At 48.2% G+C, this 26,845-nt stretch overlaps 2 protein-coding genes across 14 annotated transcripts in view; one reads left to right on the forward strand and one right to left on the reverse strand.

The window, feature by feature from the left end:
* On the reverse strand, positions 1–26,262 carry PRR14L (proline rich 14 like). 5 transcript variants are annotated; one of them, XM_070762459.1, is made up of 8 exons: positions 26,188–26,262; positions 21,485–21,569; positions 10,961–15,887; positions 7,613–7,684; positions 6,748–6,898; positions 5,894–6,000; positions 3,645–3,716; positions 1–2,889 (listed from the first exon to the last, which is right to left on the reverse strand). In XM_070762459.1, exons 3-8 carry the CDS (start codon positions 15,820–15,822, stop codon positions 2,610–2,612), a joined length of 5,544 nt encoding a protein of 1,847 aa, XP_070618560.1. In that variant the 5' UTR covers positions 15,823–15,887; positions 21,485–21,569; positions 26,188–26,262; the 3' UTR covers positions 1–2,609. The 5 variants fall into 5 exon arrangements, with proteins under 5 accessions (XP_070618560.1, XP_070618559.1, XP_070618558.1 ...); XM_070762458.1 differs by having other exon boundaries at positions 10,961–15,890; positions 26,188–26,257; XM_070762457.1 differs by having other exon boundaries at positions 25,887–26,251.
* DEPDC5 (DEP domain containing 5, GATOR1 subcomplex subunit) overlaps positions 26,263–26,845 on the forward strand; it is an 84,206-nt gene continuing 83,623 nt past the window's right edge. For all 9 annotated transcript variants that reach the window (XR_011559969.1, XM_070762460.1, XM_070762464.1 and 6 more), the window contains exon 1: positions 26,263–26,341. The gene's annotated coding sequence lies outside the window, so the exon portion shown is untranslated. The remainder of the gene's footprint in view (positions 26,342–26,845) is intronic.

Here is a 26,845-nt window from a genome sequence, read left to right on the forward strand (position 1 = left end):
TTTTGTTTAAAATTTTTATTTCCATAATTTAAACACTAGAAAACGTGAATTTGAAACTAAAAAATAAAATAAAATACAGGAACAAACCATGTGAAAATGGCACAGAACAGCCAACAGTACAGAAGTGTGCAAATTCCCATTTGGTTTGGATTGCAAGAAGGCTAACTGAGCAGTCTTCCATCCCAGCTGCTCCTAACGACAGCCCCCAAGAGGCTCAAGTCTTAGGGGGGTTCAAAAACCCTCTGTTGGAGCTCAGATCTTGGCCCCAAGACGACACCTGCATGGAGTGAAACCCTCCCCTGCCCTATTCTCCCAGATGGGCATGGCCCCCTCCCAATTAGATTTTAGGAAATATTACAGTAACAAACCCCCCCCCCCCCCCAGCTCAATCACATCCTTGGTTGCCTCCACATTTTCCTGAGAAGAGATTTCTTAGTGCTCTTAGTGAAATCCTTTTCATGATTGTATTGAAAACCAGGTGGGAACAGGGTCCTTGCCTGGGGAGGATGCTGCTTGAAGGCAGGTCGCTTTTTGCAGGCCTGGTCCAGGGGCTTTTTGGCAGTAGCAGCAGCAGCCCCTCCCCCACCCCACTCTGGCCCCCTCCAAGGTGGAGCTTCCTTGCTGGACCGCAGATCCCACCGTGTCGCTTTAGTGGCTGTATTTTCTTCTGAAGGGCTCTCCAACGTGGCGGCTTTAAGACTTGTGGGCTTCCACTCCCAGAATTCCTCACCCAGCTATGCTGAGAGAGTTGAAGTCCACAAGTCTTAAAAATTGCTGGGGTTGGAGAGCCCAGTTCTCAGAGGTGGGACGGTGAGGTGTGCTCGCCCCGTGGCTCTGAGTGCTAGCAGAGTCCAGCGCAATTACGCTACTGCACCTGGGTGTCCGTGCGCAATTTCTCTACCTGCCCAGGTGCAGTAGCGTAATTGCGCTGGACTCTGCTAGCACTCAGAGCCACGGGGCGAGCACACGTCCCCGTCCCACCTCAGCAGCCCACCTGTGGGCGTGTCATGCCACAAAATCCCACTATGGGACAAATGGATATTTCTAATAAATGATTCAACTCAGCCCACCCAAAACGTGGAGATCACAAGCAGGGATCTTCTACAATGATCCAAAGGACAAAGGGGAGGGTGGGGGGAGAATCTCGGGCGTCACCAATTTGCATGCAGCAGCAAACACATAATGTCCTGGTCATCCCGGAAACCAGATCTGGCTCTCCACTGTTAAAAAGTGTTCCCGTTATTCTCTTTTTCCCAGGGGGAAAACAACGTGGAGCAGAAATGCTCAATTTCTATTTCTAGGCACACGTGTGGCAGGGCCCCTCTGCTTCCGTGCTTGTAAGGCCAATCTACGTCATCTACAAGGCCAATTTCACCCTCTTGCCTGCTCAGGTGTGGAACGGAAGCGTCGGCCATTTCCATCCCTGTCTGGCATAACCCTCATTTGCCCCCAGAGCCCCCTCCACGGGTGATACGAAGCCTGAAGGTACAAAAAGTGCAAATTATAGACGAGAGAGAGAGAGAGATAGAGGGGAAGCAAAAGGCAAACCCTTTGAACAATTCAGCCATTAAACCTGGCCCAAATTATAGGCACTATAGACGGCGAGCAGCTTTTGGTCATCATGTAACATTTTCACTTAAGGTAAATGTTTAAATCTTCCAAGCACCCTGAAGGGAAAGTACAAGTCTAACATTTCCTCTGTGTGGCTTCGCACAGCTGCTACTTCCACCATGCTGCTACTCATGCTCCCAACCACCTTCTTCTGTTGCATTTGTACAATTCACTCCATTTGGGACCCATACAAGTCACAATCGGGAATTAACGAGAGGTGCTGAGCGATAGTTCACGCACACACATACACACACACACACAAACAAAATGAAGAACTACTGAGGTCTCATTGGCATTCTGGCATCACATCAAAATTAAAATCTCCTACGACAAATTGGATGGCCCCGATTCCAAGAAATAAAGAGAGAGGAAGCCTCCTCCAGAACAGGCGATGTGATGAAGAGTAAAGCTACTTCCGAGGGACTCCTGCGAGTTCCTAAGGCAGGAGCTGGAGGTGAGCCTCCCCACGCAGCAAAACAAACAACGGGCCCCCACCAGGGATGTCTGTCCCAGAACATGCAGCTTCTCTTTGAGCTAAGCATGCCTGCTGAGGGACACGGTGGGCCCGGCTGCCCAGCGAGGCAAACAAAGGAGATTGGCTAGAAACAAAACAAAAACCAAAACCTTAAAAGACCCTTCGAACTGGCTGCCCCACGACTGGGGTTTGGGAAGGAGAAGAGCAGCAGAGGCAAACCCGTCCATGGCTAACTTCTTTACAATCCTCATGTCTTTGAAGGTGCTGTAGCCTTTGTTCAGCCTTTGTTATTTAAAAGGAGAAAAAAAACCCACCCCACCACCCCACAGATGTAAATTCCTTGTGACAATGGAGGCTAAAGACGGGGCTCTTTCATAAGGTTAACAGAAATTAATTATTCTCCTCCAAAACTGTAGGAAAATATCACTCTAGAGTTCAGGCAGGCAGGTTGGTCCAACCTCAGGAAAACAAGATCACCAGATCACGGAAGCGCCACGAGCTCTTCCGGCAGAGGGACCCAAACTCAACTACACAATGCAGCTTGCTCCTGCGTCTCCTCCTTGGCGAAGAAAGTCTCAAGGTCGGTCAGTTTCTGAATGAGGAGGACGTCAAGTTCCCTTCCTTCAAGGGCCGCCTTCTTCGCCCGAGTGTAGCCGCCCGTCACTCGGACTCTGCTACGAGCTCTCCTCTTCCGGGGAATGGTGAAGTCCTGGAACTCCAAAATCCGTTTTCTCTTCTGCTGGCTGACAGAGATCAAAGACCCATTTTTCTCCTTTGGCTCTTCAAAAATGGTTTCCAGGCACCTAAAAAACAACAACAAACCATGAGTACTTTGCCCAAACGGTTGGATTGGTAATATATAAACAAGCCAATAATGTATGGCTGTATGGATTGATCTAATATAGCTTTAAAATGTATGCTATGTTCTGATTGGCTGTAATGATGCAAGTGGCCATAAGAGGGAGATAGAAATCATGGCTTATTTCTCTCTGTTGTTTCATTCTGATTGACTCTTTGACTTGATAGTAATCTCTGTGTTACCCTCTGTTATTCTCTCCGATATTCTGATGTGTTTGTAAGCTGTAATATTTTTGTTGAATGTATATGACAAAGACAAACTGGTAAGAAGTTTATTGTACTTCTAGATTGTGACTGATTTAAATGTGTACTGTCTATTTGGACTGTGCTATTTCTTAAAGGAAACACCATAGGCACTTCAACATATTTCTGTGTGTGACTGGATAAATTACTCATATCTATTGCAATATCCTGTTTCTATGTGCATGTCCTTGATAACTCCAGGGTTGCTCTGCACACACCTTAACACAAACCAAAAGGCATCATCCGAGCAGGACCCAAAGCCCTTGCACACAACTAGCAACCTGGCTCAAAGCCAGATGTGTTTTTTCAAGCCATGGAGCACACCGGTGTACAAGCATGGAGCGGATACAGAAGGAAGACCCATTCAGCCATTTCCCCACAATGCTTCTTTCTGCAAGTCCCCAACTCCCCCCATTCCAATGCTGTGCTGTCTCTAGGCTCCTGCTAGGTAACCCACCTGGTAGCTGGGGGAGATTTGTAATTCTGATTGGTATAGATTTCCTCCAAGCTGAATTCGGTCTTCTTTAACCTGGAAAGCAAAATGAGGCAGCAACTCAGCACCAGCTCACCTTCTTCATCACATTTCAAGAACCGTTTCCCTCCTTTAGTCAAAGAGACGACTTTTAAGCTCTGTAGCCAAGCTGCTTTATCACGCCTGGGTGAAGCAAGGCATCTCAGGTGGGGGCTCTTTGCCCCACCAGGGAAGGCTTCAAAGGGCTGCAAATGTCGGCAGCGACATCATCTCAGCTGCAGAACTACCCACAAGGTCCAGAGCTGCCTTTAGAATATTTAAATAAGGAAATACATATTCAATTTGAGACTATGGATAAAAGGATGAATACGGTTAATGAAACTGATTTACGACAACTGATGGGACAAGGTAAGACAATATATGGCGAGTAGAATCTGAGACGAAGCTACAAGGAATAAATTGGAATCACTTTATAAATATGTAAATAGATATTTTGCTCTTGAGTTAAAATGGTATATATAAGAAACACCCCCGATTTGGTGGTGGGGTGTGAATGTTTGTCTGGTGGTGGGCACTACTCACAAAGCTCTTGTTGTTTGTCGTGTGTGTGTTCATATTTTATAAAATCAATTAAAAAATTTAATTTTAAAAAAAAGGAAATACATATGAAATCACCCTCCCGGTAGGATGGCTGCTCCACCTCTCACTCCCAAGCATCATGCTGAAGATAGCGGCACACAATCACAAAATCCCTTGGTGCAGCCACTCCTGTTAATGGAAGGAGACAGCCGTGGCAAGAGACACTTCAGCCAGCCGTAAGGAACTCACCAGGAGGCCCCGAGGATGGTCACTTAGGCCCTTGTCAACTCTCGGTTACCCTACGGCCACTTGCTGTTTGTGTGTCCTCCAACCACAGCTCAGAAGACAGGGACCATTGCTGGCAGGAGCACCCTGGTTCAGCTAAATGACACCTGAGTGTTGCAGGGGCCCAGATCCAATTCGAGGTGCTGCCAGTTACTCCTAGTTTGGTCCCTTCTTACTCCTTTTTTTCCAGAGAGAACCCACCTGCCCTATGTCATCATCAGGGCATGAGGGGCTGGACCCAGGAGCCCAGAACCGCCTGTCTGCCCCAGCGCACCCTGGGCCTTTACCCTGTAGCCATGGGATCAGGGCCATTCGCGTTCGGGGTCTCTTGGAAAAGAGCTCCCAAAGGCAGTGTTTCCCAACCTTGACAACTTGAAGATATCTGGACTTCAACTCCCAGAATTCCCCAGCCAGCAGTTGCCAAGATTGGGAAACACTGCCCTAAGGGAACCAACACGTCTTACCAAGCAAGGTTAAATAAGGCTATGTCTGAATTCTTTTATAGCATTTCTGTGTACATGTAGTTTTAGAGTTGTGAGAAATAGTGGCATACTACTTTTATTCCTTTATCGCTTCAGTTTCATGATTGCTTTTACCTCTTGGTCCTAGTGCTACTTGCGTGAGCCATCCAGAGTTACTTCAGCCAAATCAAGAACAGATGCAAACGGGGCCAAGCAACTCAAGGCCTGGACAGAAAAGGGGGTGGGGTGGGGAACACACCCTCCCTGGAGCTTCTGCAGGCACCAGAGGGGCTGCTGGCCGGGATGTTGGGAGCCCGTTGAAAAACTGCCCTGCTTTCTGCCCCAGAACTCCTCCAGAATGGCTCCACGTGCACACTTCAAGGCCTCCTGCTACTCCCAGTTCTTTGGCCTGGTTGGTTACATCCCATGCGAGTGAGTTGGGAGAGGCGTTGACATGGAAGCCCAGGAAGTGAAGCAGCCCCCTCGGCCTCCTTCTCCAGGACTGTGACGGGCTGTGTAGGGACAAGCCCCAGACTGAGACCTCCACCATTTGCATGAGGATAAAGGCCATGGATGGGGGGGGGGCAGGTGCTCTCACAAGGGTCAGAGTCTCTTACTGAAACCCTGTAATTTCAGCATTTCAGTATTCACACCTTCTGGTCTACTTTGAAGGGCTGACCGAATGCTGATCCCCCACCCCAGAGAACGATCTGGGTTTTCTTCCACCTGTGGGCCCCTCCCGGCTGCTTTCAGAGAAGTAACCCAACCGCCCACCTGTCTTTCCTAACACCTTCCCTGTCCCCGGAAGGCTCTTCAGCTGGATATGTCGATTCTCCCCAATCCTGGGCAGCTCCTGGGACTCCACAGGGGCCAACAAAGTGGGCAGACAAAGGCAACGGCCCTCCCTACCTCTTTGGTCTGGGAAGCCCCATGGGGGTGAGGTTGGGGTCTGGCTTAGGAATCGTCTTCCGAATGCGGATCAGGGATACTTTCTTTGGCCTGTTCTCCGACGCGTCCTTGGGAGGGAAAAGAAAGAGCATTAGTTCCAGATGTGCCTATCCCCATCTGTCCCTCTGGTCTGTGTGCAGGGTGATCGCGGCTTCTCCTCCCTTGAGTCCTGGAATGTCTGAGCTGACAGAACCACAGGCCGATGGGACCGTTCCCATCAATGGCCTTCCCAAACCCTTACACCGAACCACACAGACAAGGAGGAGATCCTGGCGCTGATGCTCACTGCGAGTAACCAGCACCTAACAGATTAACAGAATTGGAAGGGACCCTTTCAATCTAGTGTAACCCCCTGCACAGGCAGGAGACCCTACATCTGCCTCTACTTAGGATTGAACTCACAACCTCCTGATTGCAAGCCAAGAGCTCTACCTCTTGGCCATTCCATTTCCTTCAGCCCCAGCAGGCTTTGCTTATCACCGTTTATTTCCACCCTCAGTAACTTAGCATTAGCAATAGCATTTAGACTTCTATGCCCCTTCACAATGCTTTTACAGCCCTCTCTAAGCGGTTTACAGACTCAACTCTTGCCCCCAACAATCTGGGTCCTTGTTTGACCCACCTTGGAAAGATCATGGATGGCTGAGTCAACCTTGAGCCAATGGTGAGATTTGAACTGATGAAGTACAGCTAGCAGGTAGCTGAAGTAGCCTGCAGGGCTGCACTCTAACCACTGCGCCACAAATATACGGTCTCTGTGCCCCCAACCGCCAGCTTCGGTTAACACGCGGTCTCCTCCCTGCTGCACCACTTACTTTCTCACGTGGAGCTCCGGTCTTGGGTGATGCCGGGACAGAAGCTTCCTTTCCGTCTCCAGATCCAAGAGCTGGAAAGCTTAAAGGAGGGCGGGCTGGTTCGGGAGCTTGGCAAGAGGTTGGCAAGAGCACAGACAAGATGGACTCCAACCTAGGAAAGGGGCAAAAGGAAGGGAAAGGAAGCTGAGCCCAGGGATCTTTGGAGACGCTGTGACACCGTGACAGTAAAGTCAACCGTGGTGAGGAAAGTCAGGGGGCACGAAATGGAGGGCGTGTCAAGCTGGGGTGCCAGTAGCCCCGGGTGGTTCAAATAAATATTAATGTTAAGAGCAGGCTACACTCACAGAAATCTTAACTGATAAGAAGTATGAACAGGAATAAATGAATTGTTTTCATGGTAAATTGACATAGAGTGGAACAACAAAGAAACTGAATTTTAAAAAGGCTGTCTAAAATTGGAGATAAATAGATGTAAAATGGGGCAAAACCCAATGAACAACGGTCTTGCTTAGCAACAGAAATTTGGAGCTAAGAGGTCAGTAAGGGGCATACATAAGCACACTAAAGTGCCTTCCATCCTCTATCCTATAGTCTCTCCTTTATCTCATATATCTTCTCTACTATATCTGTATAAGCTTCTTTGTGTATTATTGTGTACTGAACAAAATAAATAAATAAATAAATAAAAATAAAATTGAGAACTACCTACATTATGTAAACTTCCACCTTAGGTAAGATGGGTAGTTAGAAATAAAAACATAAATAAAATAAATTCCAAAAGGGAGGAAGAAAAACACGGATGGACGGAGAGCCCAAGTTTGTCTCTAAGGAGGTTTTGGGAGGGATGGAGGAGGAGAGCACTGACCTCGTGTCGTTCTTCACAGCCCCGGGAGGAATGTCACTTGGCAGGCTGGGCACCAGAGGAGGCAAGCTTAGCCTGGTTTTAGGGGGGGGGGGGGGGAGAGAGAGAAGAGATCACAAAAAACCAAACAGAAAATCAGAACATAACAAAGAATGTGACGACATTCATTGAATCAATTAGAGCTTTCCTGGCCTCTTTGCCTAGGATTGGTGACTTTAAGACCTGTGGACCACAGGGTGTCCAGGGAGAAAACATTTTGAAATCCCCTGACATTTCCCTGTAACCTGCGATCTAGTTAAGGCATGGTCGTAGATGACGTCATACCAAATGGCTAAGCCGTGGAGAAATATTGGTAGCCAAGGAAGCAAGTTGTGGCCACAGTTATGCTCCTTTTTGCTTGACTCTGCCAGGCAGCACAATCTGTTGTTGGTTTTTTTTACATGATTTTTCCCTGACTTTAAAACATTTTAATAGTTTGGTTTTTTTCCTTGATTTATTCCAGGTTTTTTTCCCCACGAATTCCCTGATATATCTCAAACTGCCGATTTCCCTGATAATTCCTTGTTTTCCAGGTTTGCTGGACACCCTGGGACCAATTCCCAGAATTCCCCAACCAGCATAGCATAGCTGGCTAGGGAATTCTGGGAATTTAAGTCTTACAGTAGTCAAATTTGGAGACCGCTGGTGCAGGAAGCAGGAGTTGCGCTGAAGGCAATAACAGACACCTGCACACCTGCTGAACAGAAGCAACCAAAGCCAAATTCACTTGTTGAGCACAAAAGGGCCAGGAATTCTGCCTGGAGAGATTAACCAAGTTATGAGCATCCACTCCAAAAGGCCTTCAGATGGACCAAGCAGTTAACGTTTGGCCTGGCCGGGGTTGCGGAAGGGCTCCTCCCTGGCTGAGTCAAGGGGGAGGACAGCCTACATGGCATCGGACCAGAATATCTCTGTGACTGCCTGCTGCCGCACGAATCCCAGCGACCGATTAGGTCCCACAGAGTTGGCCTTCTCTGGGTCCCGTCGACTAAGCAATGCCGTCTAGCGGGCCCCAGGGGAAGAGCCTTCTCTGTGGCGGCCCCGGCCCTCTGGAATCAACTCCCCCCGGAGATTAGGATTGCCCCCACCCTTCTTGCCTTTCGTAAACTCTTGAAAACCCATCTATGTCGCCAGGCATGGGGAAATTAATATACCCTTAGCTGTTTTGTTTTATGTATGGATTGCTTGGGTTGTATGATTGTCTTTAATAAGGGTTTTTAAAACTGTTTTAATATTGGATTTGTATATGATGTTTTACTTGTTGTGAGCCGCTCTGAGTCCTTGGAGAGAGGCGGTATACAAATCTAATAAATTATTATTATTATTAATTGGTCCACAGGTGTTAAAGTCACCAAGGCTAGACCCCCTTCCTTAACTTAGATAAAGAGTGCAACTCCTGTACACACACAGAAGCAAAGAATTTCATGTGGGGAGAAGCAGGAATTAGGTAACTTTTGAATAATTTTCCCCATTAGCTTTAGTAACACTTAACCCATTTTATCATATTTAATTTCTCTTTTCCCTGTTATCACCTGTTCAGCATAAACAGGGCATGTTTTGTTAACTCATCCTTGCACCTCTGTCAAGACTCGCAAAGGGAGAAAAGAAACTGGATTTTTGCAGAATGCAAGTCCAGCATAGAAATCAATCCACCCAACTGTCCTATATAAATCATTCTTGCCAAACTGGGGGGGGGGGGGGGGGGGGGGGAGAGAGGGCCTGAGTGAACTTTCCTCCCAACAGCTCCCTTCTTCTCTGCTGCCATTCCACTGCCTGCCTAAAGCCCCTTTTAAGCCAAGGAGAGCCCAACCTCTCCTCCCTCAGAAACCAGGGCTCTGTACCAGCTTCTCGAAAGATTGCGGTAGCTCACTTTTCTGCAGTTTACCTCCTGGCCCCTGGCAGGTTATGTGTGGCTGTGAGGACATGAGGCTGAGGTTACGGGCATGCCCTTATAAATGGTAGCCAGGCAGAAACCCTCCCCAAGGCTAAGCTCAGCTCAGCCCTTTGCCCCAAGGGCAGGAAAACAGACCATCTTAGAAATCTCAGATCAGAGGGGATCATTCACTCACACACACACACACACACACACACACACACACGCCTCAATTTGCTGGGAAAAATAGCACTGCATGTATGCCAGCATCCCAACTATTTCGCAAACTGAGCCATGTTTTCAGGAACGGGCCCACATCCATAGGGAGCCTCGCCCCACCCAGGCCCTTAACCCATAAAAGGGAAAAATAGTGGCGAGTGGGGGTGGGGGTGTCCAGCCTAGGAGACCAGAAGTCACCAAGAGACGAGGAAGCAGGAGGCTACACCTGGGCATTTATAACTGCTATAGGCAGGCAAGAGGACTGTCATTCAATTGCCAGGACCAGGTGCTTCAGGAATTTTGGTACCATTCTGGACCCAGATTGTTTGGGGGTGGGAGTGATATTATGACTCTATACACTGCTCAGAGGGCTGTAAAGCTGTATATAAGTCTAAGAGCTATTGCTATTCGGCCTGGGCGTTGTGTTCTAAGCGTAGTGTTCACAAAATGAACCACCACACTGAGACAGCACCTAACCCCAACAAACACAAGCACTTTTGGAGGGAGTTGGAGGCTGGATTTGCAAAGTTGAAGACTTTGACCCGTTGTCAGAGCTACGTACCAGTGCTATTGCTAACATGTTGTAAGCCGCCCTGAGTCTAAGGAGAAGGGCGGCATAAAAATCGAATAAATAAAATAAATTTCTTTATCTGTGTACACAGAGGGGGTGGGACTGGTGGAACGGTGACGTGTGCTCACCCCTGGGGCTCTGAGGGCTAGCGGAGTCCAGCGCAATTATGCTACACCTGGGCAAGTAGCGAAATTGTGTGTGGACACGCAGGGGCGCCCATGTTTCAGTGAGGTAACCATGGAGTCCAGCACAACTCTGCTACTGCACCTGGGCAGGTAGTCATGGGCGCCCCTGCATGTCCGCGTGAGATTTTGCTACCCGCCTAGGTGCAGTAGTGTAATTGTGCTGGACTCTGCTAGCACTCAGAGCCATGGGGGCGAGCACAGGTCACTGTTCCACCTTAGCAGAACACCTCTGTGGGTACAGCTACTTGTAAATCTAGCACTGTGGAGTCCGAGCAAAAGCTTATGGAAGGTGCGTGCTACAATAAAGCATTGGGTATATTTTGGACTGTCTTTGGACAACAACCAGCCCCCATAGCAGCTGGGAGGGAGGGAGGGAGGGAGGGAAAGAGACAGACAGAGAGAGACAGACAGAGAGCAAGTCCCTGCATACAGGCTGAGTCCAGGGGGAGGACAGGGCTTTTTACCTGCTTCTGTGGCTCAGGCTGGCCATGGCAGGCAGGGCTGCTTCTCCCTTGCTGGGGCTGGAATGCAGAGGGGTGGGTTTGCAGAAGGGGCTGGAGGGTCCACGCTGGCTCCAGACGGACAGCACGCTGCCCAGCAGGTAAGAGAAGAGGTCGGCCGACACAGAAGTACCACACTGGATGCCCTTTAAGCCCTGCGCAAGCTGCAGCAGGCTCGGTCGCTGGACCGCTGGGATTCCACTGCTGGGGCGTCTCCTCCTCCTCTTCCTCCTTGTCCAAGCACGATAGCAGCCGGGGGAAAACAAGGCTAAGGCGGTCGGGAGGCCAGGGGCCAGGCAGCCCATCCTGTGGGCAACGGCCTCTCCCTCCTTGGGGGTCAGCGTGTAACCAGGCTTGGCGTCTTTCTGGACTGGCCTGATATCTGGGCACCTCGGTGGCGGAAGGCAGGAGAGGCTCTGTGCGGAGGGCAGCTGAGGCAGTGGACTGCCGAGAGCCCATCTGGAGACCGGGCTCAGGGGCCCGGTCTTTGGGAGCTTCCCAGCAGGACCAGCGTCCATGTGGTGATGGAGATACCCTGGGGGAACTGGAGGGCTGTGACCGTTGCTGTTCATCTCAAAGAAGCACAGGACCGCCGATTCGACGGAACAAAAGGGCGGAGCCTGGGAGCCGGGCATCTTGAAGGAGCCGCTGTTGCTGCTGTGACGCAGAGGAGAGTCCAACTTTAAACTGACAAAGGAGAAGACTTCCAACCGCCGCTGCCTCCTCCTCCTCCTGAGGGGGCCCCATTTGGCAGCTGAAGGGAGCAGCCCCCCGCGAGGCGGGAAGGGTTGGCAGGTGGGGCCCAGCAATTCCTCTGCTAGCCAGGAGACCCTCGTCAACAAGCAGGCATTTTTGGGCTGCCCGGAGAGCCAGGAGACAGCCGGCAAGCTGCTCTGGGGGCCTTGCTGCTTTGCCGTGGGGTCCCAGAGGAGGGCTGGTGGGGCTGCCGGCTGGGTGGCTAATGGTACGGAATAAACAAGGTCCCCCTTTTCTCCAGGGAGCATCTCAGGGGGGCCCTCGGATGTCAGAGGTTTTGGTGCCCTGAGCCAGCGGAGCATGCCGGCTTTGATGCAGGCGGTCTCGGACACTTTCCCGAAGGCTGGAAAAGGGCTTTGCAGGGGCAAATACCCAAAAATGTCAGGGCTTCCACTCTGATTGCAGCCGGCGGCTCGATCAAGGCCGCCGAAAGCTCCCATGGAGCTGGGCCAGCGGTTGGCCTGCCCCCAACGATTCCGGACGCAAAGATTCAAGCTTGCCGTCTCTCCACCCCTCTGGGTCCTCTTCGGCCTTTTTGATCCGCTTAGCCCGTGGAAAGGGGGTTCCTTCTGCCGCCTCTTCTGCCCAGCCCTTCCTAGAAAAGCCAAAGTGCCCCCTGCAGGATCTCCCGGACCCTCAGCCTTCTCCTCAGAGGGGTTGCCTGGAGGCTGTCCTGTTGCAAGCCTCCTCCCCCCTTGGGCCTTCTCCTTTGGGGCCGGTAGCTGAGCCCCTACTCCAGAGTCTCTCCTCCCGAGACGCTCGTCCACCAAGGGCCCTTCCAGGCCTTTCTCTGGGGCCCCTGCCAGCTCCCGCCTGCTCTCTACCCTCAGCAAATGTCCTCCTTTGATCCAGGGCCACATGGGGAAGCTTGCTAACCTCCCTTCTTCTAGGCCAGAAGAGGATGCCAGTGAGCTGCCGAGGGCTTCTGTGAGTTTCCTTGAGGACAGGAAGAGTTTCGTCTGCAGCACCCAACGCAGGCTCTCTAGGTGCCACCACATCACCGTGTGCCCTGGGCAACCTTTGGCTTTTATGGAACCATGTTCTGAAATGTCTTCAGGTGAGCCAAGAGGAAGTGCTCCATGCGTCAGGGCCTTGAATGAAAAGGTGAACATCCCACCCCCGGAAGGAAGCATTTCCAGGAGGGCCTCAGTATCAGAAAGAATGCGAAGGGGAAATCCTTCCGCCGTCATCCCAGCTGTCCGGCCGGGCTCTCTCAGGACAGCTTCCAAACCCTGCGCTGCTCCCAATGGCTGCCCTAAGGGAGCCAGGGAGACCGTGGCTTCTATCCCGGGACCCCTGAAGCGCTGGTGTGTCCCCTTGCTGGTCAGAGGGCCGGCTGCAGCCGCAACTGCTCTGGGGGAGCTGCTCACCCTTTCCCTTCCCAGGCCGAAGGGCCAACTGCCACCATCAGCGCCTCTTCCAAGCAGGAGGGTCCCTCGACGGGGTCGCTGGGCAAGAGGGGAGCCGTGGGCTTTCAAAGAAGGGGACATCGATACTGCATCTTTTGGAAAGAAGCACATTTTTTTATTCTGGCAGCCTAGGCCTGCAGATACCAAACTAGGTCTCTTTCTTTTTCTGTATGATTTTAAAAGTAGTCCTTTCATTCTTTCCTGGCCTTTAATTTGGGCAGAAGTTGTAGCGCCTGTTTGAAAAGGAGATAAAGCCAATTTACTGGCAGACAATAATCCATTTTTAAAGCTGAACTTCTCCGATAGACTTTTGTGGACGGATTCAGAGGCAGAATGGAGGTTATCGGTCTTCGACTGAGTCCGATTCTTCACAAAATCATTCCCGCTCAGTGATTCAGAAGTAGACTCTGAGCATCCAAATAGTGTCCTGCGATTTTGTGATTCTAAAAAGTCTTTGTTCAGTAGATGGCCAGCAAATTCTGACCTCTGGTTATTATTATTGGATGATTCAATGATGATTTCTTGAAATAGACCTTGATGGTATTCGGTTAAAACTGCAGTAGCTGGTGGGGTTGCCTTCAGCTCCATCTTTGAATGCAATGATTCATTTTTATTACACCGGACGTATTTCACAGCCAAACTGATCACGGTTTGCAAATCATGATGACTTAGTTTCTTGCAGAAAATTAAGGAAGGCCTCTGGTGTTTCAGAAACTCTGTCTTTGGTGAATTGTTTTTCTGTTCAAACAAGGTGCAACCATCAAGGAAATAACACGGATAAAGAAATATGTTCATCTGATAAACGGGTTCCGTCTGCTGAGTCAAACGTTTAGTACATAAACAAGAGTCTTTTTTATTTAAATAAGAGAGATTACATGCTGGGGAAGGGGGGTGAATCTGATATTTCTTTTGTTCTTCAAGGCACTGACCTTTTCTAAAAGTGGCTCTACAAAGGGGGAAAGTTTTGCTCAAGTCTCCATCAAATGCCAGCTGAAGGAACAGTCGAGTATTGTTACGTACCGGTGCATTTTCTATAGTTTTCATGCCACCAGCATCAGCTCCAAAGGAAGCTTTGTGGACTTCTACCCTTTCACAGGATGGAAGGAAAAGATTACTCTTCCTCTCCAGAATACTTTCTGAACCATCAAAAGCATCTCTACCATCAACACTCCAGTTTTCAGCTTCTGCCCTTGACAGATGAGAGCCAGGAACCTCCAGAGGATAAACACAGTCCAAGGGGCTTCTCGCCCCATCCAGGCCCACCCAGTTCTTTCTGTAGGGAGAGCAACTGAACAAAAATTGTAGTGAAAATCTCCCACTGGACTCTGAAAGGGCTGGGCTTATTCCCAAGCTGAGAGAGATTTCGGTGGCCGCCCTTCTTCTGCCTTTTGGTAGATGTTTGCAATCCAAGAAGAGATTTCTTGCCAGGGCGTAGATCTCCTCTGGAGCCGAAGAAAGATCACTCAAGGTCTGGTCACTAAAGCAGAGTATTTTTCTCCAGAAAGGTTCCATAGCAACCTCCCCACTTTCTGCCCCTCTCAGCCCCCATCTGACCATCTCCCAGGCCCCTTCATTCATTCCTGCCTGGAGTTTGCCGCTGTCTTGCCTTGGAGCAAACGCTGTCTTGTGATGAAGCCAGGCCTCGGTCCTTCGCATCACAATGACTCCCTCTGGAGACAGGCTGTATAAGATGGGCCCTCTGCGGCCTGAGCCTGGGTCAGCCTTCTGGGCAAATGGTGATGGGCCATGGAGTGGAGGGACTAGAAGGCTTTTTTCACCAGCACTCACACTGACCTCTGGGACACGGATAGAACGGGCAGCCCGCAGAGGCTGAGCCAAATCACAGAGCAGGAGGGCTGTCCTCAGGGTCCCCTCAGGCTCCACTCGGAGTGGGAAGCCATCTCCCCCCAAGTCCAGCTGAGGAGGCAAGCGGCTGAGAAGCACAGAAACATACTCTATACTGCAGCTGTTCTGAAGGAACACAAAGCTGTTTCTTTTCAACAAAAGAGCTCCATTTCCTTTTCCCAAAGTGATACATTTTTCATGGCGGAAGGGAGAACTTCCATTCTGTTGGATACTACCGGCCTCTGAAGGGCTCCCTCTTGGCTCACCTCCAGATGCTGCTTGGACAACATCACAAAGCGGGGAACAGCCATTTTCGGAAGGCCGGTCTTTGGGCACCGTCGGAGCCTCAGGCCCCTGCAGCTCAGAGGCTTCTCCCAGATCCTCCATCCTTCCACTGCTCGGACCGCTCTTGAAGAAGCTTCCCTCCGGCCCTTTGCAGGCTGCCCCAGAGAGATGCATGCGCTCACCCCAAGCGGGGCTGCCTTGAAAAGTCTGACCGGTGGTTTCAAGGCTCGTGCCCGGTGGGCAAGCATGCAAAGGCGTCTCAAACATCTCTTGCTGAACTGATGGGCGACTGTTAGAAACGGCATCCATTTGAAACCTCTTTTCCCCAGTGGGTCTGGCACAGGTCGGGGGTTCTTCTTCTTCTTCTTTGGACGAGGCAGGACCGAGAGGCTCTTGAGAAACAAAGCTGCCATCTCCCGAAGCTGCAGCTCCACCTGAGCACTGGCTGGCCTTGAGCAGCGCACCTGTCCTCGCTTGGGCCCTGGGCTCTCCCGCTGGGTGACTATACTGCCCAGGCCCATCAGCCTTCATACCTGGAGCTTCTCTCGGGAGCCCGGGTTGCTTCTCAGACGCCACTCGCACTTTCGCTGGGCTTTCTTCTGGAAACACAAGAACAAGAGAAAAAGAGGATTAAGATGGAGCCGTCCCCCTTTAACATAACCCTAACCCCGACTGTGCTCACACTGGCCAAATGGCAGGAGAGACTCCTGTGTCTAACACTCTGCCCCTCTGCAGGGCCCTTCAAAGGAAGGAAGCCCTCAACTGCCCCCCCCAAACATCTCTTCAGAAAATCCCCCTTTGGAAATCCTTCACAAATTTAAGGACTCGGTGTCCTCATCCCCTCAGCAGGTGACCTGGAGGCAAAACCTGGAAAAAGGCCACGCTTGATACGCAGGAGAAACAAAGTTGTCATTTTCTGTCACTACCTGCCTGGCTTTCACAGAGAGCAAGATGTAAACAAGCAGCCGGAGGGGCTCCAGTTCATGGCAGCCAAGTCTCAATTTGGCTGCCATGAGTTCTGCCCGGCAAGGTCCCCGCATGCAAGACTTGGGATCAGCAGGACACCTTCCTCTCTGTGGACGTAATCCCACAACCCGGATTAAGGTTCTAGAACTCAGCATGCACCACTGCGCTCCTTATGATGAAAGCCAGAGGAAGTGCTTGAGATGTCGCTGATTCAGGGCAGGCATAAGTGGAGGAACTCAGAACTCATTTTGGCCAAAGACGAGGAGGCGCCTGGGAGCATCTCTTCCGGTCAAAAAGCTCAAAGCAGCCTCTTCACTCAGGCTTCAGTGAGGGAGGCAGATTCTGCACCTGCCATCTTCACATTTCTAGGTTCTATCATATCTCAAGACCTAAAATGGTCACCTAACATCAAAAACATCATCAAAAAAGCACAACAAAGAATGTTCTTTCTGCGCCAGCTCAGGAAGCTCAAACTGCCCAAGGAGCTGCTGATCCAATTCTACAGAGGAATCATTGAGTCTGTCATCTACACCTCTATAACTGTCTGGTTTGGTGCTGCAACCCAACAAGACCGACACAGACTTCAGAGGACAATCAGAACTGCAGAAAAAGCAATTGCTGCCAACCTGCCTTCCATTGAGGACCTGTATACTGCACGAGTCAAAAAGAGGGCGGGGAAAATATTTACTGACCCCTCGCATCTTGGACACAAACTGTTTCAACTCCTACCCTCAAAACGTCGCTACAAAGCACTGCACACCAAGACAACTAGACACAAGAACAGTTTTTTTCCGAACGCCATCACTCTACTAAACAAATAATTCCCTCGACACTGTCAGACTTTCTACTAAATCTGCACTTCTATTCTACTAGTTTTTCTCATCATTCCTATCACCCATTTCCTCCCATGTTGACTGTATGACTGTAACTTGTTGCTTATATCCTAAGATTTTAATTAATATTGCTTCTTCATTGCTTATTTGACCCCTATGATAATCATTAAGTGTCGTACCACAAAATTCTTGATAAATGTATATTTTATTTTATGTACGCTGAGAGCATATTCACCAAGACAAATTCCTTGTTTGTCCAATCACACGGCCAATAAAATTCTATTCTATTCTATTCTATTTAGATTTCCTTGTGTTTTGTTGTAACTATTTGGATTGTTCTGAGTTGCCTAGTTGAGACTTGGGCAGAGTACCAGTTAATAAATTAGAAGAAAATGAATAAAAGCAAAGAGTAATCTTATAAATCCTTTTAATTATGGTCAACTAAGCAAGCAGACAAACTGTTGCTAAACTCACCTATTGATGCCTACTGAACTACCAATTCACAGCAATGAGAAATAATGTAACCCAGAAAAAGAAACACAAAGAGATAGAAATAAAGTAATCTAAAAAGTGTAGCTTACAATAAAATCAGAAAATGAAATAGAATAAAACATGGGTAAGCTGTAAGGAACAAGGCCCAGCAGAATAGCTGGCATATATGTTAATCGTTAGATGCTTAAGTTCTGACACCAAAGTAACTTATATAGCATAAAGCTGTATGCTTTTGTATGTTGTGTTTTCTTTTTGTGTGACTCTGTCTCTGTCATTTTAAAAGTAAATATTCAATAAAGATTTTTAAAAAAAAATAGTATTATTGATTTTTCATTAATGCATGATACACAATAAAAAAACACCCCAAGAAATATTATAGAGATGTTTACTTTTTCTGAATCGATCTAAATAATAATCAACTTTTCTTTTCTGTATTAAGATGACTTCAATACTGAGCAGAGCAATTGTAGCTCCTTTTCACATTATGTGTTACGTTTTGTTTATTTTATGTTTGTCTGTCTTGTTATGTCTTGAAAATAATAAACATATTTAAAAAAAAACAAAAAAACACCCCAATCCTAGAAGGGAACTTTACCTCTGCTACTTAACGGGAGAAGTGAATGAAGAGGGGACCCACTTTCTCCCCTGTGAGGGCAGCAGAAGCCTCAGCAGAGGGGCAGACGTGAGGCTAGGCTGGTCATGGGGAACTTATGGCCTGTGTACCACAGGTGGCACTTGAGCCTTCACCCAGTTCAGCTCCATCGCGCATGGGCGCCCCTCCTGCCAGCCAGCTGATTTCCATGTATCTGCTGCACATGCAGGGAGCGAATGTGAGCGATGTTTGCACGTGTGTGTGGGGGGAGGGAGTACAACACAAACCCCCCCAGCCCATTTTTGGTCCCAGGAGACTGCAGGAAGGCCTACTATGCCCAAAAATGGAACAGGGAGGTCGCATGCACCTATGGGGGAAGTGGGGGAATTGCACGCATGCATGCGCAGGAGGGCAAGGCAGAGCACACGGGGAATGGTTGCACACCGCACATTGTGTTGCGGGTGCAGAAGAACCATTTTTATCCTTTTTAGTAAAAGGAGGTCACCCCCATTTTAAGATAAGGATCTTGCTAGATGCTGGCTGGGGAATTCTGTGAGTTGGAAGGCCACACGTTTTAAAGCTGCTGAGGCTGAAAAGTACTGCATTGCATCCCTTTGAGGGGGTGGTGCTCCCTCGCTAGCCCACCTGTAATATCCCTGTTTAGGTACATAAGCAAGGTAGGCCAGGTGCTTAACCCACTGGCAATACATCTTTTGCATTTATCACCTCGAGGTTCGACTACTAGCAACACTCTGTGGGGCTACCTCTGAAAAGTGTTAGGAAACTACAGCCATGCTAGCAGTTATGGGCCTCCCAAGGTATGCCCATGTTTCTTCAGCACTCCCTGGACTGCACTGGCTGCCAATTGGTTTCCCAGCACAATCCAAAGTGTTGGTTATGATCTATAACACCCCACATCGCAGCCGGGCCAGATTACTTGTGGGACCGCCTCCTGTCCTAAGAGTCCCAGCGGCCAGTTAGGTCCTACAGAGTCGACCTTCTCCAGGTCCCGTCAAATATTGTTTGATGGGGTCCAGGAGAAGAGCCTTCCCTGTGGGGGTCCGGCCCTCTGGAATCAGCTCCCCCCCCCCGGAGATTCATACTGCCCCCACCCTCCTTGCCTTTTGCAAGAACCTGCAGGCTTGGGGACCTCAGATCCCAGCCTCTGGCCATTGAATGTTTACAGCTGCAATTGTATTAATTAGTTAATTAATTAATTAATTAGATTTGTATGCCCCTCTCCGTAGGCTCGTGGTTTTAATATTTAGCCTTTTTGTAATGTTTTAAATTAGCTGTTTATATTAGTTGGATTTAGCTGTATTATTGTATACTGCTCGGTCATTGATATGTTGTGAGCCGCCCGAGTCCACGGAGAGTCCAATAAATAAATTTATATGCAAAGCAAGGACCTATAAAGCCCTTCATTGCATCAGACCAGAATATCTCCGAGACCACCTTCTGCTGCACGAATCCCAGCGACTGATTTGGGCCTTCTCCGGGTCCCGTCAACTAAACAATGTCCTTTGGCAGGCCCCAGGGGAAGAGCCTTCTCTGTGGCGGCCCCGACTCTCTGGAACCAGCTCCCCCCAGATATTAGAACTGCCCCTACCCTCCTTGCCTTTCGCAAACTCCTTAAAACCCACCTTTGTCATCAGGCATGGGGGAACTGAGATATCTCCCCCGGGCCTATATAATTTATGTATGGTATGTTTGTAGATATGTCTGCTTAAAAATGGGGTTTTTTAACTGTTTTAAATTTTAAATTGTAAATTATTAGATTTGTCAGGAACTGTTTTTATTGTGTTGTGAGCCGCCCCGGGTCTACGGAGAGGGGCGGCATACAAATCTAATAAATAAATAAATAAAAATAATAAAAATAAAAATAATAATAATAACAAATAGGAAAAGCTGAGCAAAATGCTTGCAAAACCATCCCTCAGAACAGGGTGAAGATGGTACGCAGGTACATATACAGAGAGAGAGAGAGAGAGAGAGAGAGGGAGAGCGGGGGACAGAAAGAGAGGCATAGAGCCAATGTGATGTATGGGGGCAGGCATCAGTCCCGAAACCGGGGGGCTGTACTTCTTGTCCTGCCTTGGACACAAAGGCAGCTGGGTGACCTTGGGACAGTCCCTTTGGGTGATGCAACACATGGGTAAAAGACGAGGTGCTGCCTAGGAAACCATCAGACAAGAGAGCAGCTAACCTCAAACTCTGGAAGGACCCATCCTCATCAGTTTAGCAGTTAATAGGGGTGGAAAGAAAGTTGCATTTTCAGACTTGGAAGAATCAATGCAGCCTGAGAATAAAGCAGACTTAGCTCATCCAGTCACATTTCCTATCTGGTTTACTCAGGAAAGGCAACATCAACCTGGCAAGTCTTCTACTTCCTTCCAAAGAGAGGAGTTTCAAGAATGGCCTTGGATCCTCAAGGAGTTCCACTGACCGCTGAGCATCTGGCAGCCATGTGGTTGCAGCATCAGCGGCAAGCAGATGTAGATGACTAACGTACGGAATGGCATTCAACAGGCACAGCACAGCAACTGGGGCAGAACCTGCCTCCACCCAGGGGCTCCACAAGCGCTTCTGCATGCCGGGAGTGTCCGAAAGGGAGGGTGAAATAATGGAATGCAGGGATGGCCTTGAGAAATGGGGAGAGAAGAGGCTGCCTAGGAAACAATTGGACAAGAGAGGCAGGGGCCACCACAGGCTTTAACGGTAAGAAAAGAAAAGAAAATGAAAACTTTATTGTCACTTTTTTATTGTCACACTAATCAGCATACATTAAAATGAAATTTTGTTATATTCAGGTCTCTAAAAGATAACCAATATGCATATACCGACACACACACACAACTATATGACAGAAACAGGAAATGCAGACATTGGTTTGCACGTTTACTAAAGGTAATGTAATTCAACATAGTTAAAAATGATAGACGGAAAGTTTGTATTTTCAGATTTTCAAAAATATGTTGCTGTGTCCATATGATAGAAGATTTGGGTAACCTATTTGTGTTTCCTGTCTGGTTTACTCAGGGAGGCCCAACTAAAGGCAGCCATAACAAACCACTCTTGAAAAATCTTGCCAAGAAAACTGCAGGAACTATTTATATAGGCATGACATGCATGCATGCATGATTATTATTATTATTATTATTATTTATTAATTTGTATCCCGCCCCTCTCCAAGGACTCAGAGCGGCATGATGTATATATATATATGCAGAGAGTGGGCCTTACCAACAACATTTGCCTTTGCAAAACAAAACTACGGAAGAGCCCCCAAAACAATGCATGATGGTCGTACCTAGATTCTGCGGCAAGTCTTTTATTTCAAGGCAGGAAGGACTTGAAACACGTTTTCTCCCCTTCTGGTTTAGCTGAAACGCCTTCTGAAAGGAAAGCAGGAAAGTTCATCAACAAGACAGGAGGGACATGAGCAGAGCTGTGGGAAAAGTCGGAACTTCCTGAAGACCTTTTGGGCAGAGCAGCAGCATCGCAGCCCGTTCGTGCCTGGAGGCAGGTTTGCTACTACAACAGCCCCCCAAACTTTTTGGCTTTGCAGATCAGGGGGGAGGGGAGGCAGGTGGGAGAGGGGATGGTTCTGCGCACTGAGCTCCATTTGTGCAAGTGTTAGGTCCGTACATCAGCCATTCACACAAGTGGAGCTTTGCACGTGCTTCCACAGCCTGGTTCCAAACGGGCCTCAGGCTCCTGTGCTAGATAGGCACAAAAAGCAACTGAGCTCCAATTTCCAACAACCACAAAGAGCTGAGATTTATCAACAGCCAATAGCTGGAGGGGCACAGTTTTCTCACAAAAATGCATCTCTCAAGGAGCTTTCAGCTGTTTTGAAGGAGTGCTGCTCATGTTATTTTCTTGCAGCAACCAAGAACCTTATGGCTCCTTAAATACCAACAGATGTGTTTCTATATCACACCAGTTTCTATGGGTGAGAGCCTTTCTCAACCATCAAATGCATAAGATGGTACCCATTTGGCATATATGTATGTATGTATGTATGTATGTATGTATGTATGTATGTATGTATGTATGTATATAAAATGTTACATATATAGAATATAGTTTGTTGGCTATAAAAATTAACTGCCTTGAATGCCTCGAAACAGGATACCCTACGAAAATACACTAACAATCCTGGATCTAGAAAGCTTAGAACTACGACGCCTAAAACACGATCTAAGTATTGCCCACAAGATCATATGCTGCAACATCCTGCTTGTCAATGACTACTTCAGCTTCAACCGCAACAACACAAGGGCATGCAACAGATTCAAACTTAATATTAATCGCTCCAAACTTGACTGTAAAAAATATGACTTTAGCAATCGAGTTGTCGAAGCGTGGAACTCATTACCGGACTCAGGAGTGTCAACCCCTAACTCCCAACATTTCTCCTTTAGACTATCCACGATTGACCTCTCTAGGTTCCTAAGAGGACAGTAAGGGGTGTACATAAGTGCACTAGTGTGCCTTTCGTCCCCTGTCCAATTGTCTCTCCTTATCTCATATCTCATATATTTTTTCTTCCTTTCATATATCTTCTCTATTTTTATATCTTGTCTTCTATCCTTTTCTTTATATATAATACTACATGTCTATTCTCTTCAACATGTATTGTATATTGGACAAAATAAATAAATAAATAAAATAAATTAATGGCCCCTGGAGGGGCTGAGTGGCAAAAAGGAAGCAGTATGCTCCCTCCCATATTTGGGGATACCAGAGTGATTTGACAGGGAAAAAAACATCATATAACTCTTCTCTGGTATAAACTGAGACAGGAAGAGAATCCTGTGGCATGGAGGTTAAAGCTACTGCCTTACTGGGCAGACTGCCCAGGTTCAAATCCCAGTAAGGATATGGCTAGCTGATGAGAGGAAAATAGCTTGAAATAGATCTATACTAGTCTCCCTTCCTTATCAGAAAAAATGTTACATACATACATACAAAGGACTGCAGAGAACAAAAACGTATTGAAAAGTGGGATTAGCTACTGGCTGCCCTGCAGAGTGGAGAAGAGAAATGCTGGGACATGCATCTCTGGGGCCCTGAAAAAATAAGTGTGACCTATAAATTCAGTATATTATGAGAGACTTTTTATGTCCTTCAGCAATCCCAGGGCCTCCTTGTATGCCAGGCTGACAACTATTAAGGGGAGAAAAGAAGTTGCAATATTACAACTCCTAATTGCACATTTCTCAGAGTTTGGGGGAATTGACACTAGATAAAGCTGCTTTTCAGTGGGGCTGCTTTGGCTCCTTCTTGCGGGGTTTTTGAAAACTTTGAAAGAGAATACTGTAATTGCTTGGGAAAGGCTTTTTCCTGAAGCTACACTTGGTGCCATCTTGGGAGTTTTTCTTCTTTTTCGCCTCCATTTTTCTTCTTTTTGCGCTCACCAGTTTCTGGCTGGCTGCATTGTTTCAGTTCTAAATTCTCCATGTATATATATATATATATTTTTTGTGCTTCTGCATGGCAAATCATGGAAGGTCCTGAGTCCCTAGGGAGTTGGATATATACCATATTTTTCGGTGTATAAGACACACCTTTTTTTTCTCCCTAAAAGAGGCTGATAATTTGGGTGCGTCTTATACTCTGAATATAGCTTTATTTTTATTTTTTTCCAGCCCTAGCTAGCTGCTAACGATCTTCCCAGCTCTTATCTTGTAGGCTCTTTCATTGTTTCTCTCTGCAAAGAGTGCTTTCCAAGCCCTAAGTCTTTGCAGGGTTTTTTCCATTGCTCTAACTTGCTCTGAATAAGTTTCTTTCCAGCCCTAATCAGGTGGTAGCTATGTTTCCATCTCTTATGCACTTGCAAGCTCTTTCATTGTTATTTTCTCTGAAGAATGTTTTCCAGGCCCTATGACTTTGCAGGGTTTTTTCCATTTTCCAATGTTTCTTTCCAGGTGCTAATGATGTTTGCAGCTCTTACTGGCTTGCAAGCTTGTTCATTGTTACTCCCTCAGAATAATTTTTTAAAAGCCCTTAACCCAGGGATAAAATAATGTGCTGGCTAAGGAGACTAGCCAGATGAATACCTGGTAAGCAGATTCTTTTCCCTATTTTCCTCCCCCAAAATTAAGGTGCGTCTTATACTCCGAAAATATGGTGTGTGTGTGTGTGTGTGTGTGTGTGTGTATACATACATACACTGCTGAAAAAAATAAAGGTAACACTTAACTAACAGAATATAACTCCAAGTAAATCAAACTTCTGTAAAATCAAACTGTCCACTTAGGAAGCAACACTGATTGACAATCCATTTCATTTTGTTGTCAGCACATTCAACTAGAATGTGTTCTTTGAGTGTTCCCTTTATCTTTTTGTGCAGATCTGAATGAATGAAATATTCTCAATGAATACTTTGTTCTGTACAGAGTTGAATGTGCTGACAACAAAATATATACATATATATATATTGTTTAATATTATATATTTGTTTTCGTAGATTTTCACAGGTGCATTATGAAGGTCTTGGTATATTCGGGTTTCTTCCCATGTAGGTTTCAGAGATTTCTGGTGACATTTTGACGAGGTCCCACTCGTCATCTTCAGGCTGGTGCTTTTGTCCTTGTGTTGGCCCTAGCACAAGGACAAAAGTACCAGCCTGAAGATGACGAGTGGGACTTCGTCGAAACGTCACCAGAAATCTCTGAAACCTACACAGGAAGAAACCCAAAATTAAGGGATATATACGCATATACAGTGTATATATACACACACACACACCGTATAAGAATCAATCTATCTATCTATCTATCTATCTATCTATCTATCTATCTATCTATCTATTTTTTTTTGTCGAATCTGTTGTTCAAATCCCAGTAGTAAGAGTGTGGCTACCTTATGAAGGCTAATAAGCCCGAAATACAGGGGGTGGACCAAAAAATGTTAACACCTTGAAAATCCAGATTTGGAATCCAGATTTGTGAAGCTCCCTTCAAAAGGTGTTTGTGGAAACTGGGTTCTATACCTGTCTTTTGAGCTCTGCAGTGATTTTAGGAGCTGTGGTCTTGCGATCCGCTCTAACAATTCGCTTTAGAGTCCAACGGTCTCTCTCGGACAACTTCGACTTTCGACCAGACTTGTGCTTGGGTGAGGACGTTTTCCCTTCTTTTTCAAAAGCAGTCATTACTTTTGAGACATAACCTCTTGAAGTACCAAACATTCGGGCACTTTCTCTTACACCAAAGCCTGCCATTCAAGCACCAACAATTTGGCCTCTTTGAAAGACTGAGAGGTCTGCCATTTCTGGAAGGCTATAACAAATTTCCTTAAATTTCTTTTTTTTAAAAAGGTAGTTTAGAAAAACATATCAAATAACAAAATTTAAAAAACATTAAAATATGTCAAGTTTTGATTGATTTGAACATGTTCAAACATTTTGATGCCAAAAAGTCAAATGTTTCCATTTTTTTGTCCACCCCTGTAGATCTATATAGTCTCCCTTTTCATTATCAGCAAAAATATGTTACACACACAGAGAGTTACTGTATATACAGATATAAACACACACACTTAATTAATTTTGAGGTTGCCTAAAGGTATTCTAAACGCCTCAAGAAAAGAAGACGGTTATCTTTTGAATTCGGAGAGACGTTAACGATGCTAAAGCTAACACAGCAGCCTCGGTTTCCTCCAGGGGACCCGGCTGGCTCGACCCCTTCCAAGCCTCCGTTTCTTACCTCTCCCGGTCGGGCGTTTCCTCCCCCCGGGCCTCCCTCGCACCACCCGGGTCTTTTTAAGCCGCCCCGCATCTCCGGCTCCTGCGGCTGCAGCATCTCCGGGCGCGACGCTCGGAGGGACCGGCGGCCATGCGGTTCCCGGGGCAACGCCAAGCTGGGCCTCCCGCCCGCGGGACCGGGCGCCTCACGAGGGTCGGCCGAGGCGGCGTGGAACTCCCACCCCGCGGAGGACATGCGGGTCCGTCCGGCTCGGCTCAGGCGGCGCCGGGAAAAGCCCCGCCGAGTGCGGCGCAGCCGTTACCTCAGCGGGCGGCAGTCTTCAGAATCCCGCCGCTCTCGCTCTCTATGGTTGCGTCCTTCCTCATCCGGGCACTGCGCGGGAACCATAGAGAGCCGAGGGACGGTTTCCGGCCGCGGACTTCCGGAGGCGTCTCAGGCGAAGGTTCCCCCGCCGGGTGAGTTGATGAGGAAGCGGCTCGCCGCGCTTCCCGCTCCGCACGCAGGCCCGGGGATGGAGGCGGCGGCAGGAGCTCCGACCCTCGCCCCCCGCCTCAGAGGCACGGAAACGGCGGCCCCGCGAATAGAAAGCGAGGCCAGCTGGGATGAGGCGCTTCCTTGTAGGCCTGGCGGGGAGAGGCCTATGCTTGGGGCGGGGGGGACGGGACGACGGAGGCCCGCTGCTGCTCGGAAGGAGGAGCAGAAAGCGGCGCCTTCCAGAGTCCCTAGAAGTGGGACCCCGGTCAATCTGCCCGGCTTTGGTGCCTGAGACGACGAACCCAGAGACGGAGCCAGGAGGAGGGTAGAGGCCCCCAGAGTCCAAGCCCGACCTCGGGGCCGCCTTTTTCACCCCGTGGGGCGCTGTGGGGGCTCAGTTCCACCACCCCCAAATACATCCTGCGCCCCCGTATTGTTTTGATAGGTCCTAGTCTTGTACCCCAGGCAGCTGGTGGGCTTCTTAG

This window comes from Erythrolamprus reginae, chromosome 10 (assembly GCF_031021105.1).
Source record: "Erythrolamprus reginae isolate rEryReg1 chromosome 10, rEryReg1.hap1, whole genome shotgun sequence".
In the NCBI taxonomy this organism is placed as follows: Eukaryota; Metazoa; Chordata; class Lepidosauria; order Squamata; family Dipsadidae; genus Erythrolamprus; species Erythrolamprus reginae.

What these genes read in the sequence shown, in the direction of transcription:
- PRR14L (XM_070762455.1), bottom strand. Translation starts at nt 26,120, where the DNA reads ATGTCCTCCGCGGGGTGGGAGTTCCACGCCGCCTCGGCCGACCCTCGT. An exon ending in GAAACGCCCGACCGGGAGAG is followed by an intron (nt 21,570 to 25,886) that starts GTAAGAAACGGA and finishes CTTTCCTTTCAG; the next exon opens with AAGGCGTTTCAGCTAAACCA. An exon ending in GGGCTTCCCAGACCAAAGAG is followed by an intron (nt 3,717 to 5,893) that starts GTAGGGAGGGCC and finishes TTTGCTTTCCAG; the next exon opens with GTTAAAGAAGACCGAATTCA.